Source organism: Anopheles darlingi, chromosome 3 (assembly GCF_943734745.1).
Source record: "Anopheles darlingi chromosome 3, idAnoDarlMG_H_01, whole genome shotgun sequence".
Taxonomy (NCBI): Eukaryota; Metazoa; Arthropoda; class Insecta; order Diptera; family Culicidae; genus Anopheles; species Anopheles darlingi.
Window position 1 is genome coordinate 68,510,968 of NC_064875.1, and position 17,500 is coordinate 68,528,467.

The following is a 17,500-nucleotide window of genomic DNA, read 5'->3' on the forward strand; positions in this document are numbered from 1 at the left end:
AGCCCCACAACTACCCAGTATCAGTCGTTTGGGACCGCATCCGCGGAGTACGAGTCGGGACCATCCTCACACAGTCCAACGGCCGGTACATCGTCGTTCAGCAGCGCTGAGAGGCCGACCAGCCCGGTGGACAAGGAACCGATTCGAGTTCAAAACCTGTATCAACAGTTCACCACCGAACGGGAGAAGGAAGACCAATCAGAAAGGCTTAAAACACCTGATGGCGCGAAAGAGCGGCCTCGCTCCGGAAACACAGTTTACGTGTCCGGCAACAAGGTGACCGAGGACTTTTTAAAGAAGCACTTTGGCGAGTATGGCGATATCCTGAACATATCGATGGAGATTGAGAAGGGACGTGGGTTCATTACGTTCTCCAGCACGGAGTCGGCAGACAAGGCCATCAACGAGTTGCACTCGAAAACCGTGGGAGGCATTCTGTTGCAGGTGCAACTGGCCCGTCGCCAGCCGCAGATCAGCCCGATCAACGAGGCTGGCTCATCGGCCGTGTGGTCTGCGTTGGCTACAAACCGCTCACAGAAGGGCAAACATAAAGATAACCGCGAACTGGTTTGTTACGATCATGAGGATGTATTTTAGGTATTATGTTGGGTATTTTACTGGGCAATGTTATATTACGGATGTGAGATTTTTTATGTCGAATAAAATGAGAAGGACCGTTTTATCAGCCGAATGTTTTCTTAAGTTTGGAGGGGAAATGCGTGAATGAGTGTGTGTGTGTGTGTAAAGTATGTGTCATCGACATCGTTGGTTGTCAAATATTTTCTTTGTTTACAAAAAGAGGTCCTTTCGTGATAGCAGCAGCTGTTTTTGCAAATTGCGCTGAGTTATTGCAGACCGGAAGGATGATGAATTCGGAAATGAGCAGTAGCATGCACTCGGGGCGTCCCGAAAGTGAGTTTAGCATCGAGTGCTTCCAAAACTACACAGCCGCAGAGGTATTCGTGCAGGGTTTAGCAGGATTGGTCAACCAGACGGACGTGGAGGTCATGATACGGGCACAGAAACAAATGTTGGTTTCCAACTCGGCAAATAGTATGGGCCGAATTCACTAACCCATTTCCTTCGTTCCAGGTTGCAGCGCTTCGAAAAGACAAATGAAATGCTGCTCAACTGCAACGCACTTAGCGCTAGCCGGATGAAGATAGCGACCGATGATTTCAAGAAACATACCAAGCTATTGCATGATATGAAAAAAGATTTGGACTACATCTTCCGGAAGATACGGATGATCAAGACAAAAGTGGGCAATCAGTATCCGACGGCATATGCTGAGGCGGAAGCTAAAGCCAAACCGATATGCTTTGATGAGGAGGAGGAAATCGACACCGGCAGTCGCGCGGAGACACTTGATGAACGAAAAGATCTATCGGGCGAGGGGCCATCAGGATGCGCGACGCCATCCAAAGCATCAAGTAGCAAAGCTGGCCGATCGGAAGATAAGGCAGCTGTAGCAGGAACCAGTAAGCAGAATAGTGGTAGTAGAGAGACTTCCACCGTTGGCTACGTGAAAATGGACCAGAGCCCTGAAAACCGGAAATCTGGTGGCGGTTCTAGCGGAGAGCAGAAACGTCGTTCCTTTCGGTCCGCACAGAGTAGTTCTTCGGAAGATAGCAAGGATTCGTCTGATGGCACTTCTGATACCGGCTAAAGATACTGCACCTAGTCATGCGCTAATGATCTCAACTATTATAAGCTATCCCAAGGGAGATACCATAATTTATTACATGCGCAAGGGAGTGGCCTCTTGATAGTTCATTCGTTGTTTCAATAAAAGCAAAAAAAAAATACGCATATCAAAATGTACTTCTGCGATCACTATTTTACCGAGGATTTCACTTCCAGGAGAAAAAGTACTTCGAATGCGACCGTTGGAACACCAATTATAAACGGCTTCGCGTTGATTGTTTACTTTTTTTCAAGTTCAGTAATAACAAGTGGCTTCGCACGGATTTCTCTTTCGCAGCGGAGGGACACCTTATTTCCGATTTGTTCCGTTATTCTAAGGACCAGGGACCATGTCGGATAGTCTAAAAGGACAGCCTGATGACGATGAAGACGATTGGTTCGACAAGGACGAAGACGATTTTGTTGTAGAGAGAGCGGATAAACCCCAAAACTCCGAGAGTGTTGCTGACTCCGCCGGCTGCTCTGCCACGATAACAGATTTGTTGGATAACTTGAAATGTTTCTCCGCCGGTAGCTTACTTAAGCTATTAAACAGAACCCAACAACTAACTAGTATATTCCCTTTTTAGATTACGATGGAAATTACGTGGATCCGAACAAAAATGACACGGCAACAGTGGATACAAAATTCAATCTGCACCGGAGCGGACCTGGGAAATACGTTCAAACTATCCCGTACACGAAGCTTGTTAACATCGTGGACAGCGATTCACTCACAGTGCTCGCCGAGGTTTGCCTACAGTCCAACGAGTTTATGGCCACATTACAGAAAAAAACCTATGGACCGGAACTGATGCTCGTTCTCATGCGAATAATGATCAAACTTACTACGATTCCACTACACGAAACTGTGCGACAGTATTGCAGCATTCTGATATCACAAGATCACTTCTGGGAGCAGCTGACTAAGTTCTTTGATCACCCACCAGAGAACGAAAAGAAAAAGAAACGTAAAAAGAACATCATCGTTCGTCCGACGATCGGTCGAGTGGAGATGGTACAAGTGTTGATAAAATTTTTAACCCAAGTCAAACAGTACCATCCGCTTAACCATGCGGCCACTGTGCTGTGCAGGGTTCTTCATAAAAATTCAACGGACATCGATACGGCTCTACGAGATAGGCTTGCAGCCATTAGTGCCGCTGACGATGACGAGTGGCAAGGAAAGATGACGGTGAACAGTGATTAATATATCATCTGTTACTATTTCCCATTAATGATCAAATGTTATTTTTTGCATTTTAACAGATTTACCCTTCCATCAGAGAACTGAAGGAAACAGATGGTCCTCCACAGGATCTGAAGCGCAATATCGTAAAAGGACGATTCGAAAGTGTGCAACACTATCTAGAAGTACACTTGAATCTGCTGAAGGAGGATTTCATGATACCTTTGCGTACCAGTTTACAGCAATATCGGCTTCATGTAGGCACTCATGGCCCCGATAAACCCTTCGTGAACGAAAACGTGCGCATTCACCATCCAGTAGTGTTGCTGCTTCCCGCTCAAATCAGTCGACGTTCTCAGAAAGAGCAGCTGATTGTCGTTGACCTGGATCCAACCGGACGAGGTTTCGCAAACCTCTCCGCCCGATACAATCGGCTTAATCTGCCGGCTACAAAGCGATTCATGCACGGTTCGCTCCTTCTCTTCAGCAGTGGACTAACATTCGACGATTTGATGGTAGCGATCGTCAGCCACCGCGATAGTGATGATCTGAAAAATGGATTTATTTACGTGGAGATCATACGTTTTGAGCAGGAGAATGCGGCACCATATGAGGGCTACGACATATTCAATCGTCCATTTGTAATGGTAGAAAGTGAGATCTTTTTCGAGCCCTATCATCAGGTGTTTAACGCCCTAGTGCGACTGCGAGCGGAGAGCTTCCCGCTGAAATCGTACATCATCGATGTACAGCAACCCCCCACACCAGTTCCTGAGTACGCACTCGAACGCTCCTTCCGGTATGCTGATATTGAGTTTGATCTGAAGAAGCCCGATGACTGGCCAGCCGATGCACTTTGTGAGGCACTAGGCTTGAATCGTTCACAATACGAAGCATACAAACTGGCGATAAGCAATCGATTTGCGCTCATTCAGGGTCCTCCCGGTACGGGTAAGACCTTTATCGGGTTGAAGATAGTCGAAACATTGTTGGCCAACACAGACCGACAGATACTGCTGGTCTGCGTTACGAACCATGCGCTCGATCAGTTTCTTTGTGGCGTCACACGCTTCACGGACAGTGTCGTTCGGATGGGTAATCAATCGAAACATCCACTGCTGGATGTGTATAACATAAAGCAGCTTAACGAAGAACAGCCAATCGACCAATGGGTTCGCACCGCTTATTATAATACTAAACAAGACTATCTGGCGTTACTTGAACAGTTTGAAAAACTGCAACGGGGTCACGATGTATCGAATGAGCTGCGTCAATCGATGATTCAGTGTATGGTAAGCTAAACGAAGACTAGTAGTGACCGGTAGAAGTCTACTTGCAAAGACCCTGATATCCTTTTCCATTTTTTCATCCTTCTCAACGGTCCGCAGGATAAGTTGCAGCAGACATCGAGACGATTAAATGAGCTTAGCCAAGCAAGCATTCTGAAATCAATTCGAAATGTACGGGTCATTGCCATGACAACGACATTCGCAGCTCGCAATCGTGTGCTGCTAGAACTGTTGGGGACACCGATCGTGGTGATTGAGGAAGCTGCTGAAGTGTTGGAAGCACACATCGTTGCTTCCCTAACGGTTCGTACGCAGCACTGCATCCTAATCGGAGATCACAAACAACTACGACCAACTACAAGCACCTATGTGCTATCAGTACGTTACAAGCTCGATCTGTCTTTGTTCGAGCGAATGATCAACAACCGGTTTAGTGTAGCAACGATGTTGGTACAGCATCGTATGCGCCCTGAGGTAGCCAATCTTCTGAGACCCACCATCTACCGGGTTCTGCATGACGCCGAATCCGTAAGCGGGTATCCAACCGTCGTTGGAATGCAGCATAGTTTGTTCTTTTTGACGCACAACTACCCGGAAGGAGGTATCCGCTCGCGAGTTGAGAAACAGTCGGCTGCGGAGGAGCAGCATGACGAGAAATCGAAACGCAACATTTTTGAGTGCAAGTTTGTGTTGGCGCTGTGCGAGTACCTGCTCGCCCAAGGACCTTACACACCAGAGGATATTACTATTTTAACAGCCTACAATGGCCAGCTGATGCAGTTTTTAACGGTGAGTTCGTTTTGGATTGGTTTCACCAGATTTAAACTCTGAAACTAATCTTTGCCTTGATAGGAACGAAAAACCCGTCACGCTCTGCGGCGTGTACGTATAGCGGTAATCGATAGCTTTCAGGGCGAGGAAAGTAAAATCGTGTTGCTTTCGTTGGTGCGCAGTGGCAGCATCAATCCAATCGTTGGTGATTCAATCGGGTTTCTTGCGCACGAAAACCGTATCTGTGTAGCACTATCGCGAGCAAGGGAAGGTTTCTACATTATCGGTAATATGGGCTTGCTGGCAAAATGTTCCAAAAAGTGGGCACAAATCGAGAAAACTTTCAAGGAGCAAGCGGCGATCGGGGAGTCGATTGCTTTGCGCTGCCAGCTGCATGGTACTATCGTAGAGGTAAAAGCAAATTTCATCAAATACATGCACCACTCATCACATCCGTCTGATGTTTCTCCATCTTTGTGTTCTATTTGTAGGTGAAGGACCCAGACGCACTTGAACAGCTTAATCGCAATAATGAATGTGCTTGCAGTTTGTCGGCTGATCAATCGTGATAACATGTACCTAGCAATCCTTGGTATCTGGCCTAGCTTATATAAAATCACGAACGAACAAAAGTAGTAGTTGCGCATTTTATCTATATTCATTTACTGTTGCCTATTTGCACGGATTGCCAGGAGTACCATTAGTTTAAGCTAATGGCCATCTTATCTCATCGGACACACAGAACCTCGTATTCGGGCTTGCTAACCTCCTCTCCGTCAAACGGAATATAGCAACAGCCGTGAGACGGTTGTACCTTTCCCGGTGTCTGGGATCCATTGTGAATGGCGCGCCCCATGTACAGCGGCTCACCATCGGCCGTCGCACCGATTCTGACGGCCGTAACCGGTACCGAACCGGCGGTCGCGAACTCCCAAACAAATGCTCCATATCGAAGCACTTCGAAGTCCTCCTTCAAGATTTCCTCTCCACCGTAGCAGACGAACGCCAGGTTCTTCGTGGGAATTACCTTGGCCGGAATCATGTCACCTTCGTGGAAGGCCCGACCAACGTAGATGACGTCACCATCTGTATCGATACCGGCACGTACCATATTGGGCGGGAATGGTCCATTTATGTTGCAGTATTGCCAGCAGCCAGCTGTAATCGAGTGAGAGCAAAGCTTATTACCATTCCCTTGTGCTGTACAAACCCCATCCTCTTACGTCTACTATATACACACTAGATTAGTTCGATTTCTATGTTGGTGGAAAGTTAGTATTATCATTTGCCTTTTACTACACCGATGAACAGGTTAGTAGGACATTGTGTTGGTGCAGAGATGGTTTTGGTTATCAACAAAAAGGTAAGGCGCCATACTATTATGCATACCGAGTTCTTTCGTCAAATGAGAACCAAAAGTGTTCGGCTTCAGTGGCGCATCGGAATCGGGATGGAAAGAACTAGAAGAGGCAGACGATGGCACACCTTCGGGGATGATGGTAGCTGCCGGTGTCTCAGTTGGACCGTACGTTAAGTCGGCCGGATTAGATAAGTAATTAGGTTGGAAACCGTAACGTGGATAACCTGCAGATAAGTCATGGAAAGGGTCGCAAAGTAATGTGAATGTTTTCGCAACCGTAACCTCCTGGAGGAGATTTAGTATCCATTATGGTTATACCACCACGTGATTTTTTTTATCAATTAATCTCCGATTATGGTGTTACAGTTGCGGTACAATAGTGTCTATTTTGAGTTTCAACCGATTTCGTTACATGTACTAAGAGTATCACACAAATGAATCGCTCTTGTCGATGATGGTCACAATGAATCATCTCAAACTGTTCAAACAAATGACGATCGAGGCTGCTACGCTACGGTACTTACCACCCATGTCACCCATGATGAGTCAACAAACCGAAGAGAGGACCGTCGTTGAAAAGCTACGAAAACTTTGTTCCTGCGTTGCTCACGGCACGAATTGTATTACTGTAGCTCGCCAAGGAATTGGAACAATTTATCTACGAAAATCTCCCAGTAGCCGATAACTCACTGTTCGGGTTGCAGTCGGTTCTTAGTAAATGTGAGTTGATAAGACCGTCGCACACCATTTTGTCATAGAATGATAGCGACGCTCCGCTAAGCATAATCCTGTTTTAGCCTTAACGCCAACTTTGAACTCCATCTAAGCATGCACATGGATGGATTATCGATACCTGTGCAAAGTTGAAGGCAACATTATCGTGCACAAAGATTTTAAAGATTATTTTAAGAAGAAGAGTTGAATTTATGTACCATACTCACACCGAGAACCGCCGTGCGGTTCATTATGGGCGTCTGTTTGTTGGCAAGATAATGGGCCGCTTGTTTTATCGGCAAACACTTGCGCCATTTACTTATGAAAGGTAGCGTCACGGTTAGCGACAGTTTGCGTGATAGGTGATAAGGCTCACAGAGGAAAAGAATAATACGTAGTGAATGTATAACGTAAAGAAAGCGACCGTTGGCCACGTCGTATTCACAGAGGCATACGGGTGCATAAATCAATGGAAAGACGTTGATAACGAGCATTGAAATCTTTTGATTTTTTTTCTTTATTTTCCTTCACCCCCGGAATGGCTATGAATCAATCACGATATGGTTGCTTATTATCGCTCGCACAAGACTTCGTATGTTGGGAGGGACACTTCGGCACCTCCATACGGAATGTAGATGCAGTTATGAGAGCACTGCACCTTACCGACGGTGTGCGAACCCTCGTGGTAGGTACGTCCAACATAAAGCGTTTCTCCGTCGCTGGTATGACCACCGATAATGGCACCCAACGGTACCTGACCGGACGATGCAACATCCCAGATGAGCTGCTTGTGCACGAGCACCTCTACTTGGTCAACGAACGTCTCTTGCCCACCATACGGTACGTATGCAGCATTCTTGTCCGGGATCACCTTGGCCGGTAGCAAATCACCGGCGTGATGTGCACGACCAACAAATATCTGACAACCATCACTATCCGTACCACCGGGAACCATGTGCGGTGGATGAGGCCCGTGCACGCTAATCGGAACCCAGTTTGTTGCTATCGATCGGAAATATAAAGATGAGATTCCGTGTCGAAAATAAAACAGTTTCTGTTCTTACCCATTCTTCAAAAGCGGTTGGCTTATGTCGATCGTGTCGAGCAAGTCCTTATTGGTCGCAGGTTCAACAGCAAGTAAAGTGTACGATTTTTATCGGACATAAGTTTGCTCACCTGTTTCCACGCCAAACGCGCACACCCGCGCTTATCGAGATGTCGTTGCTGAAGACCCCGACTATGCCACTACCACGAATACAATCAGCAGAGAGGAGAAAACAAATGGTGTGCTTGTGCACCATTCGCTCGCAGTTACCTCGCTGTTTGCCTACAACGGTCTTGCATGTTATCAATGCGTTCGAAACAGCAGCCGATAAGTGGTGCGTTCGTCACTTTTATTACCTTTCGAAACCTACCCCTTCCGCCCTAAAATGACTCACGGATGGCCGGTAGTGCAGGTCTAATGCAATCCCTATGACATACAGCTGCACATTTTATCAAGTCAAGTAGATCTAACTAACACAATACCTTCCCACGGCTCTCCTGTTAATCGTATTTGCGAAATGATAATTAATAATTAAAGTCAAACGCTTTGCGTTACGCAATTCATACTGTTCCATTCTGTTTTTATTATCCTTGCTATAGTTGAAACTGTAGGGGACAACCCCGCATTTCGCCGCTTTCATTCCTTTTATTCAGGCGAACTGTTTTGAATTCTAACCAACCAACTGCATCCCACATCGCAGCTCATTGATTCTCTTTCACAACTTACCCCTCCCTTACCCAGAAGAACTATGCATACTGTCTTGTGTGATGTGTGCCTTATGATCAGTGCATTATCAAACCCCTTTCTCGCTCCCCACAATGTAATCGATTTACTGGAATTCAATAGTACACACATACACACAGTTAAATAGTCTGTCTGATCTTTGTACGACGTTGAGATCCGTAGAGCAGCGCGGGGAAGAAAGACAACGATTGAGTGGCTTTCTTCCACGTTAGCCGACCTCCCTCCCAACCCTTTTTGGATTACCGGTATATACTCAACCTATAGTTCTTTAAATTTATCTCCAAACTATATCTCTTTTTTCTTCCCCCACCTGCATTAGTAGCATATTGACGGCGAAATAGTATCTTGCTGATTTTAGTCACAAACGAGGCGTTCCATGCATCCTTTCATTCCATCTTTCTTTCATTCATTTTGGCATAGTATATATAATATATAATATATTTATATATAATATAAAGCACACTAACTAGTCTCTAGCACATACACCCACGGATGTTCGGCTTTCATTTTGTTATGATAGCGTATCTTATGCCAGGGGATTAGTTGCGTGTATGAGAGTCAATCTACGTTTTCGTACTTTACCACCGCGATACTGTACACACTGTTTGAATGCTTCGCGAGAAGAGTAGCGTGCACAACCGTTCTCTCCGTTATTCCAGATCGGCATGGCAAGAGGAACACGGGATGTACACAAATAAGGCTTAGAGACAACCGAAATTGCCTAAAATTCCGAAACCAGCCTTGGTATGCTGCATTCTATTTTAAAGCTGTCGACACTTGGCGATCGCTGTGCAATGATCAGTGCGAAAATGAAACCAAACCTTTCTCGCGACTACACAGGACACTCTGAACATCTCTTTCTGATTCTCGCGGCTGTTGTTTCGAAAACGAATGCCCTATTTTTGCACTGTTTTGACACGGATTCGATTATCAAGAAATTTCTAATGCAGCGCTTCTGTATACGGCGGCATAAGTGTCTAGAAAAAAAAATGTGGCAGGATTATTGTACTATTTCATATAGCAATCGCAATACAACTGTTACCGATCCGGATTCTCTTCCGTTGCTGCAAGCTGTGGTGTTAATACGAGTTTGTGAAACAAACTGCTAGTAATGACGTTGCTTTTTCCCACAAGTAACTGAATGTTGCTTCTAAAGTGTATCAAACACTCAAGGTGCGAACACCATTCAACTAAATGCGCTTGTCATGAGCTGATTAATCGAAACAAAGTTCCTTTCTAACGGGTCTTACACACGCACAACAATAATTACAAAAGAAAGTCCAGCGAACATCTCTTGGTATCCTCGAGACCGTTTAGTAGCGAAACTAAAACACCGTAACATGACGCCTTTTACTGATATTCGTCGTCGCTGGAAAGAAGCATCGTCTTTTCATTGTAATTCTGACTGATGGTGGCCACTTTTTGCGATACGACGGCACCGGGCATGAACTTCCGCTGGCTTCCCAATGTAGGAGGTGCAATGTAGCTACCACCATGACCGCCACTGCCACCATTGCCGCCGCTGTTACCATTGTATGAACCAGTTGTAGCACCGCTACCCATTCCAGTGCTGGCTCCCTGCTGCTGACTCTGTGACACCTGGTAGCTGGGATCATCGGGATCATACGACGAGACACGGATGCCACGGGGGTTCTTACCACCTGTAATGAATATACACGGTGCGATACCGGGTAAGTGTAGTATAAATAGATAGAGTCATTAATTAATCGAGTTCTGGATCGAAGAAATGCCTACCAGCAATTGTACAGAAGGCTGAATAGAGTGGAAACATACATCGTACGGGAAAGAATATTGTACATCGAACGAGATCACATGCTAGCAGCAGAACAGTAACGGAGGCTCTGAAACATGCGCTTTACTTACCAAAAATCGTTGCTTCTTTGTTCCTATATCTGGTCCTCAATCAACGGTCTAGCCTATCATCCGCACTGACACATTTCTTTCTCCTGTAAACCCCATTGAGTTAACCATTCTGAACCCGCCAAAGACTCTCGACTGTTACACTAAGAATAAGATTTATTATATGATGTTCCTCTCTTCGCTGATCTAATCTCCTTAGAGTCTTCGTCTAGCATTATTCTCATCACCTATCACCTTTCGCTCGCAACAATTCTTTTCCTTGTGTCTTTAGTCTCTCTTTCGCGCGCGTGCTGGCAGATTGCCGTCTGTTTAAAATACTTCATCTAAAGTACAATCTTTTACGAAATTAATGATCGCTATCCATTCTAGTTAGATCATCTTCTTGCCTGAAAAGTGCCCTTTCAAAGAAAACATTACCTCAAAACCGGATTTAATGGCCTCGGTCGAGCGGGACCGTTAAACTATTCACTTTCTACAAGCACAAGCACAGCCACAACGGAACGAAACATGCAATAGAAGGGACAAACAAGCGAACATACAAACCTGGCGCGCATCAACAAGAAAAAAACGAACGAACGAACGAACGACATTCAAAGCACGACATGCTCGATAAATTATATTAAAAAAAGCAATGTTTTGATATAGAAGAAAAGCTATCGGAACGCCTATAGTCCACAAATGTTCACTGTTGCTCTTCTGTTGCATGCATGTCATTGGGCTCTAGGTACGAGGTACTAGCCACCATTAAACGCCGGAGTTAGAGTTGAGCTTGACCACGGTTTGATTAAAATATCATGCCTAAGGCGAGCTGTTCATAGCTTTTTTCCAACAAAATCTCATTTTTGCAAGTAGCTGGCAGTAGCCCTGGTGAATACATTTTTAGGCTTTCACTCGTCCATTTTTCCATTACAACCCACGAGAGTCGTTTTTTTTGATACAACAGTCTACCATTGCTTGCCTGCCTGCCTGCCAGCCTGGCTTCCTTTTGTATGAACAGGATTGTTTTAAAATATAGATAATGATAAAATATATGATAGTTTAAAACGGAGTCTTATGGAGCGCACGATTCCGTCTTCGATTAAGTTCAGTAGATTTTTTTATCCTTTTTGCTACCTTTTGTTTTTGTATCATCAGATAATGCTTTTATGCTAAAAAAAACTACTGTTTCGATATCCTAAAGATAAAAAAGTAGATTACGATCCATCATCAATCTATCAACATATTCAAAGTCGCTCGTAAGGCATCTGCGATACAACTTCTGTAATGGTAGAAATGTAAAAACAAATAAAACAAAATTGGGGATGTGAAACTAGAAAAGGCATGTTGTTTGGTGGTTTAGAAAACAAATCTTGGGAATGGAACGCAATTTAAATGAACATGTATTTTGAGAGGACAACAAAGTCACCCAATATGACCTTTCATGGAAAAAATCAATTTCCTTGCAAACGGAAATCTATTAATGTAAAAATTCACTTCCGTTCTGCGTTCAAGAATGGGGTGCTGCATGGTAGCAGTGCATTAGTGAATGCCATTTGGTGCATCAATCGCAAAGTGACGAAGAAAAGTCAAAGTATGATGTGCAGCAAACATTTTTTAAATCAGACCACATCAGTGGCATCTTTTAATTTTTTCAGAATCACACGAGATTCAGAGCGAGTCATGGTGCGAAATTTTGGTTTAAAAAAATAGATTGCGGTTGCTTTTCGGCAAACCCTCGAGTAGTTCATCCTCGCGAAGCTGGTAGTAGCTTTTCAAGTACTGCGGAGCTTGAAATTGCCGCTGCTCGTTGAACTGCCGGGCGCTGGGCGATGGATGGTCTGCAAGAGCACAAGACAGTTTGCCAAATTTTACCCTTGAGCAGCATTGAAGTGCCGTACGATTCAATTTGTGCTACTTAAGAAGCCTCTGCAACAAGTGCACCATATTACGGTCGTGTTTAGCGCTGGTTTACATTGAGCGATAGCTTGTATGTGTGCCTGTATGTACACACTGCTGAACGGGCTAAGGATGTGTTTCACGATGATACCTAAAGAGCGCTAAAGTGCTACTTTTATCTATTTGACACTGTATTCCAGACCTTTGATTGCAACACGAACCGAAAAGCTTCAAAATAATAAAGAATAGCAAATACTTAATAAACAGTATAGCAAGCACAAATATAAATGAAAAACGATAGTAAGTATCAACATAATTGTAGAATAATACAAACGAAAAAATAAATATTTCAAGAATTGCAAAAAAATATGAACATTCAAACAATGCAAAAATAGTCACGTTTGTCATCTAGCGTTGAACATGCGTGCAATAAATTTGAGCGAGCATGTAACGGAGAAAATGAGTGTAAGATCTAGCGATGAATCGAGAGTATGAAAAACGATAGATAGGTAGATTGGATTATGCGACATACCTGAGCTGTATTGAGTGTACTGTTGATATTGCGGGTGGAAGTTGTGTATCGCATCCGTCATAATATCCTTCGGGTTCATAGTTTCCTGGAAAGACACAATAATGATGAAAGATTCACTTTAACTGCAGCTGGAAGAGAAAAATTACAAGGTGCACATACCTTTAGACTGCTTGAGATTGATTGCATCGTAACGGATCGTCCGTGAGCATCGGTCATACAGCTTTGAGCGTAAACCTGGAAAACAAAAAAAAAATTGATGCTCTAGTATCATCGAGAAATGTGTCAAACAATTTCACTCTTCCAACCTGATACGGGAATGCATATCGTAGAGCGATCGCGGCGAACAGCATTTCAATGCAGATGAAGAAGTTCTGATAACCAGCAGATACCGTACCGGCGGACGTGGTAGATCCTCCCGCATCCACGATCGGTGAGATAACTTCAGCCTTTTCCAGAATTGCCAGTCCAACACCTAACAGAGCGTAAAAAGCAAAATGTGGTGAGGCGATTTTGGCAAATATTTATGCGTTAGACATTATTTGTTTACACTTACCTTGCCAGAAGGACAGGAAAATGACGGATTTGACGGTGCAGAACTTCAGCACCGGATCGAACGGTGTAAGCAGGTCACGCGTTGCGAAGTAAAACAAATACAATCCATACAGTGCCAACGAAACCGAAATGTTGTAAATGACGGTGATGTAAATGTAGCCACCATCAGCACTGGAAAGTAAAGATCGATCGAAAACGTGCAATACTATTTCAACAGATACCGAGGAAACCTATTTTTAGAAATGAAAAACATCGACGAAGCCACCTAACGTCACCCCCTTGCAAAGCACATTTCCCCTATAATCCAGTTCCATAATAAGTCATCCTACTAGCAATGGCAACTCGTCAAAGAACCTAATATTAAGTTATGCATTTTGTTGGCATGAGAAACATGTCGCCAGAACGTACCTCCAATCGCCATCGTGGTAGTGGTTGAACGCTTGCAAGAAGATAATGATGAACGCCATCAGCGGCTTCACAAGACAGAACTGCAAAGTGGCCTGCTTGCAGAATCGCAGGAAACCGATTGTATAGGTTTTACCCGCCAAACAGCACGTACCGTACAGGCATGACGATTTGATCGGTTTACCCCGGATTTCCGACATGATGTTACCTTCGCCGCCAAGATACTCATAGCACAGCGACAGGAAATTATAGATGACGAAAGCTGCAACGACGCAATCAAAGTAAGTAGTGGAAAGTAGATTTTTTATAACTCGTTCACTGCAATTACCTTCATAGCAATCCCGCACCGTGAAGAAGTACACATACACGCTTTCAGAATTGAAGAACAGCAGACTAACCCAGGAATAAGTAGCATAGATCGGTACGATGAACAATATTCGAACAATCCATCGTTGCTCCTGTGGGTTCGTATACCATCGAAGGTGTTGATAAATCTGAAATTGCACCACAAAACATCACATTCGTGTTAGTGATTAAACTACAATTTTGACCACCAGCAGAATTTTACAATAAATCAAGGGCCATAAATATCGTTAACCAACGCAATAAAACCCAATAGATGCTCCGTCATTTAGTTTCATAGTGACCTTTCTCATAAGAGTAACAGCAACCGCCGTCGAACTGCCAAGGTACAATTCATTACAGGTTTACTACTGCACTGGAGTGTTTTTAAATATTCATTGCTAAGAGAGTGAAACCATATCCTTCAGTTGGGCGGGATAGCCACCTCGTTGCAGGTGTGGTAGGAAAAGGAAAATAAATATTTGCCAAAACCCCGGCTAAAATGGTGCCACGTCAATGCCGGCTGCTGTTGCTACGTATCTTCGGACACGGAAACAACAACAGCACAATTTCCAGTCTATCTTTCAGGCGTGGAACCGGTCATAACAATACGGGAAAGAGTGTTGGTGACCACAACCCCGAAATGTCGTAGCCGATGGCATAACAGTAATCAGTAACAATTTAGGCTATACGTAAACGAAAATTTACCCCCGAAACGCACATAGCAGCGAGTGTTGCCGGTTGCCAATCGTGTACACTGTGCGACTTTCGGAAACTATTAAGCCGCAGCGGGGGATGGTTAATACGCCTCCCTAAAACATTACTAAACCATCAACATCGCATCATGACTTCATCGTCATCATCACCATCATCCGTCCTCACGGAATCATCTCATCTCTCAGCCACATCGATGGTCAACGATTTTTGCAAGTTCATTAGAGGCGTGTTACTGTGGTACGTTTGAAGAAACGGAACCAAAAGGAGAAACTTGGTGCCTTGATTCAATTTGGCTGGGGACGGATGGTCGTTGCCAAGGTATGGTCTTTTTGTGCTTTTCTGTCGCTCGCGGGACAGTAACAACCTCCTGTGCTTTTGATGACTGTCTTTGGCTTTTTTCATGTTGATTTTATCGGCCACTGGCATACTAGACGATGGAAACGTCTTGATAACATAGCAAATCATAGTTAATGAGACGAATGACGGTGATCGTGTTTATAAGGAGGAACGACAGCTCATCGTTGTCGAAAAGGAAAATTTGGTAACGAAAGACATTCTCCCATAATGTACAGCACATTTTTGCTCGCTCTAATGGCAAAAAACATACTTCATAAGAATTTGAAGTTAGTAACCTTCTGCTACTATTGAAACATAAAAATGATACATAAAAGATGCTCCATCCAATGCTCCAATTTCCATCGATCAAGCAAAAGAAAACATTCACCACCCGGAACGATTCTGCTACGCTATCTAGAGTCTGGGCTCTGTTTGCAAATATTTTGGTCTGCTCGACTTATAAACATTGTCAGAGGTGAACGACAAATGCGTGACCATCGCAGACAGCGACACAGCGTAAATAGATGGCTTCCGGGCGATGTTGAAAAACATGTTGAACTAGCGAAATTGCTAGCGTACATCGGGCCAAAGTTACGATAGTGCATCTCGATCAACAGAGCAAAACATTTTCTAATGCCACTGATAGCTGTACGCCTGCCAGCAATCATGCTTTCTACTCTAAAGCATCTCATCAACATGACTAATGCGTATTAAGGTAGTTGTGTACCTTCCTTGGCGGTGTAATGCAGAGTTTTAACACTAGTTTGAACTGGAAGGCATCGGAAGGGGCCCAAAAGATGAGACACGTTTTGCGATAGAAAGGCAGAAAAGACGAGAATGTAGCAACAGCACGTTTCATCCACGATAAATGACCCAGCGTAACGGAGCTTCTCACGGCAAAGCAAGTACTTGAAGCAGGGCAAAGGTGTCCGCTTTGCGCATAAGCTCCAATCGTTAAATTCACGCGGAAAAAAAAAGTTTGCCTATAGAATGCAAGGGATCAACATGAACGTTGCATATCGATAAAAAAATGACCTACCATTTAACCTGTGCCTTTTAACCGGACAAACCAACCAGAATAGCGAAAGATGAACTGAAAGTGATATACTATGGCCTCGTTTAAGTGGCTTCTATTTGTGGGCATCGGATTTCCAGGTACTTTTGAGATAAAAAGAGGATCTCCCCAGAAGCATTCAGTATATGCCCGGCTACATGTCTTTCAACACAACTGTGCCGTAGACGAACGGAAGCCCACGGTATTTGTTGCTGGCGTCTGCTATTGTAACGTAGGTTGGTGTCCTCTAACGCAACACCGAGTAAGAGAACGCACCTCTTGTCAGGGACGAGACATGTTTTTTTGTTTCGCAGCACAAAAAGGATTTTTTGCAGCAAGCAAAAAAAGAAAGAGACTACCGTCGGCAAAGATCCTTATTAAGCCATCAGCACCGGCGAGGAAATTAAAACAATGCCCACTCCGACGCAAAAAAAGATTCGTAGAAGCGTCTAAAGAGGTGGAAACATAACGAGAAGAGGACACGAAGCACTTGTTAATAGGGCTGAGTGAAAGTACGACGGGGATAATGAATAACTTCCATCTGCCTCCATAGGAATCAACTTCCGGTGGAATCGAAAGCGCGATTGTTGGCTTGCAGAGGTGGGTGAAAATGTGTAACATTCTGCCTTGTGTCGTGTGGCTTCAGTACCCTTGCATCACACATTATCAGTGTGATAAACCAACAACCATCATCACCATCGCTAGGAGAGAGATAAAGTGAAACAAACTTGTCACGCGGGGAACATGGAACAGTGATCGATACGAGGGCTAATAACGAGGCCACATCTCGCACACACACTTACATAAAGAGGGGTTAAAATATGTCTACTATGGAATGAAACAGACGAGTAGACGGTCTTGATAACATTTTACGACCTCTCCAGGAGCAGAACCGAGTGATTGCACATTAGAGCTCCAAAATATGATTGCTATAGTGGCTCATGCCATGGCACGCCACCATTGACGTACTGTTCTCCAAAGTGTGACACTGTAAAAGGTAAAGCCTCA

At 44.3% G+C, this 17,500-nt stretch overlaps 6 protein-coding genes across 11 annotated transcripts in view; 3 read left to right on the forward strand and 3 right to left on the reverse strand.

The window, feature by feature from the left end:
- LOC125954850 (negative elongation factor E-like) overlaps window positions 1–704 on the forward strand; it is a 1,100-nt gene extending 396 nt beyond the window's left edge. The window contains exon 1 of the mRNA XM_049685491.1: window positions 1–704. This exon is cut by the window's left edge and continues 396 nt beyond it. Within this exon, the coding sequence (XP_049541448.1) occupies window positions 1–597 (597 nt within the window). The 3' untranslated portion in view covers window positions 598–704.
- Window positions 705–765: 61 nt separating this feature from the next.
- Window positions 766–1,875, forward strand: LOC125954854 (kxDL motif-containing protein CG10681). Its single transcript, XM_049685495.1, has 2 exons — window positions 766–1,030; window positions 1,093–1,875. Exons 1-2 carry the CDS (start codon window positions 864–866, stop codon window positions 1,667–1,669), a joined length of 744 nt encoding a protein of 247 aa, XP_049541452.1. The 5' UTR covers window positions 766–863; the 3' UTR covers window positions 1,670–1,875.
- A 96-nt stretch (window positions 1,876–1,971) lies between these two features.
- On the forward strand, window positions 1,972–5,563 carry LOC125954780 (NFX1-type zinc finger-containing protein 1). Its single transcript, XM_049685371.1, has 6 exons — window positions 1,972–2,217; window positions 2,277–2,881; window positions 2,956–4,167; window positions 4,264–4,953; window positions 5,017–5,346; window positions 5,427–5,563. Exons 1-6 carry the CDS (start codon window positions 2,037–2,039, stop codon window positions 5,502–5,504), a joined length of 3,096 nt encoding a protein of 1,031 aa, XP_049541328.1. The 5' UTR covers window positions 1,972–2,036; the 3' UTR covers window positions 5,505–5,563.
- Window positions 5,564–5,568: 5 nt separating this feature from the next.
- On the reverse strand, window positions 5,569–7,412 carry LOC125954859 (uncharacterized). 2 transcript variants are annotated; one of them, XM_049685501.1, is made up of 3 exons: window positions 6,820–7,412; window positions 6,325–6,519; window positions 5,569–6,093 (listed from the first exon to the last, which is right to left on the reverse strand). In XM_049685501.1, the coding sequence occupies exons 1-3, from the start codon at window positions 6,833–6,835 to the stop codon at window positions 5,663–5,665; spliced, it is 642 nt and encodes a 213-aa protein (XP_049541458.1). In that variant the 5' UTR covers window positions 6,836–7,412; the 3' UTR covers window positions 5,569–5,662. The 2 variants fall into 2 exon arrangements, with proteins under 2 accessions (XP_049541458.1, XP_049541459.1); XM_049685502.1 differs by lacking the exon at window positions 6,325–6,519.
- A 90-nt stretch (window positions 7,413–7,502) lies between these two features.
- Window positions 7,503–8,373, reverse strand: LOC125954877 (uncharacterized). Its single transcript, XM_049685527.1, has 2 exons — window positions 8,074–8,373; window positions 7,503–8,011 (listed from the first exon to the last, which is right to left on the reverse strand). Exons 1-2 carry the CDS (start codon window positions 8,075–8,077, stop codon window positions 7,581–7,583), a joined length of 435 nt encoding a protein of 144 aa, XP_049541484.1. The 5' UTR covers window positions 8,078–8,373; the 3' UTR covers window positions 7,503–7,580.
- Window positions 8,374–9,449: 1,076 nt separating this feature from the next.
- LOC125954818 (transmembrane protein 184B) overlaps window positions 9,450–17,500 on the reverse strand; it is a 20,164-nt gene continuing 12,113 nt past the window's right edge. For 3 of the 5 annotated variants that reach the window (XM_049685434.1, XM_049685433.1, XM_049685435.1), the window contains exons 3-9: window positions 14,372–14,537; window positions 14,047–14,305; window positions 13,640–13,809; window positions 13,392–13,558; window positions 13,246–13,320; window positions 13,087–13,171; window positions 9,450–10,459 (exon numbers count right to left, since the gene is read on the reverse strand). In XM_049685434.1, coding sequence (XP_049541391.1) covers window positions 10,149–10,459; window positions 13,087–13,171; window positions 13,246–13,320; window positions 13,392–13,558; window positions 13,640–13,809; window positions 14,047–14,305; window positions 14,372–14,537 — 1,233 coding nt within the window. In that variant the 3' untranslated portion in view covers window positions 9,450–10,148. Of the gene's footprint in view, window positions 10,460–10,815; window positions 11,938–11,982; window positions 12,497–13,086; window positions 13,172–13,245; window positions 13,321–13,391; window positions 13,559–13,639; window positions 13,810–14,046; window positions 14,306–14,371; window positions 14,538–17,500 lie in introns of those variants that run through there. The other 2 variants (XM_049685437.1, XM_049685436.1) reach the window with 2 other exon arrangements.

What these genes read in the sequence shown, in the direction of transcription:
- LOC125954780 (XM_049685371.1), top strand. Translation starts at nt 2,037, where the DNA reads ATGTCGGATAGTCTAAAAGGACAGCCTGATGACGATGAAGACGATTGG. An exon ending in AGTGGCAAGGAAAGATGACG is followed by an intron (nt 2,882 to 2,955) that starts GTGAACAGTGAT and finishes GCATTTTAACAG; the next exon opens with ATTTACCCTTCCATCAGAGA. An exon ending in TGCATGGTACTATCGTAGAG is followed by an intron (nt 5,347 to 5,426) that starts GTAAAAGCAAAT and finishes TTCTATTTGTAG; the next exon opens with GTGAAGGACCCAGACGCACT.
- LOC125954859 (XM_049685501.1), bottom strand. An exon ending in TCATTTGACGAAAGAACTCG is followed by an intron (nt 6,094 to 6,324) that starts GTATGCATAATA and finishes ACTCGATTACAG; the next exon opens with CTGGCTGCTGGCAATACTGC.
- LOC125954854 (XM_049685495.1), top strand. Translation starts at nt 864, where the DNA reads ATGATGAATTCGGAAATGAGCAGTAGCATGCACTCGGGGCGTCCCGAA. An exon ending in ATACGGGCACAGAAACAAAT is followed by an intron (nt 1,031 to 1,092) that starts GTTGGTTTCCAA and finishes CCTTCGTTCCAG; the next exon opens with GTTGCAGCGCTTCGAAAAGA.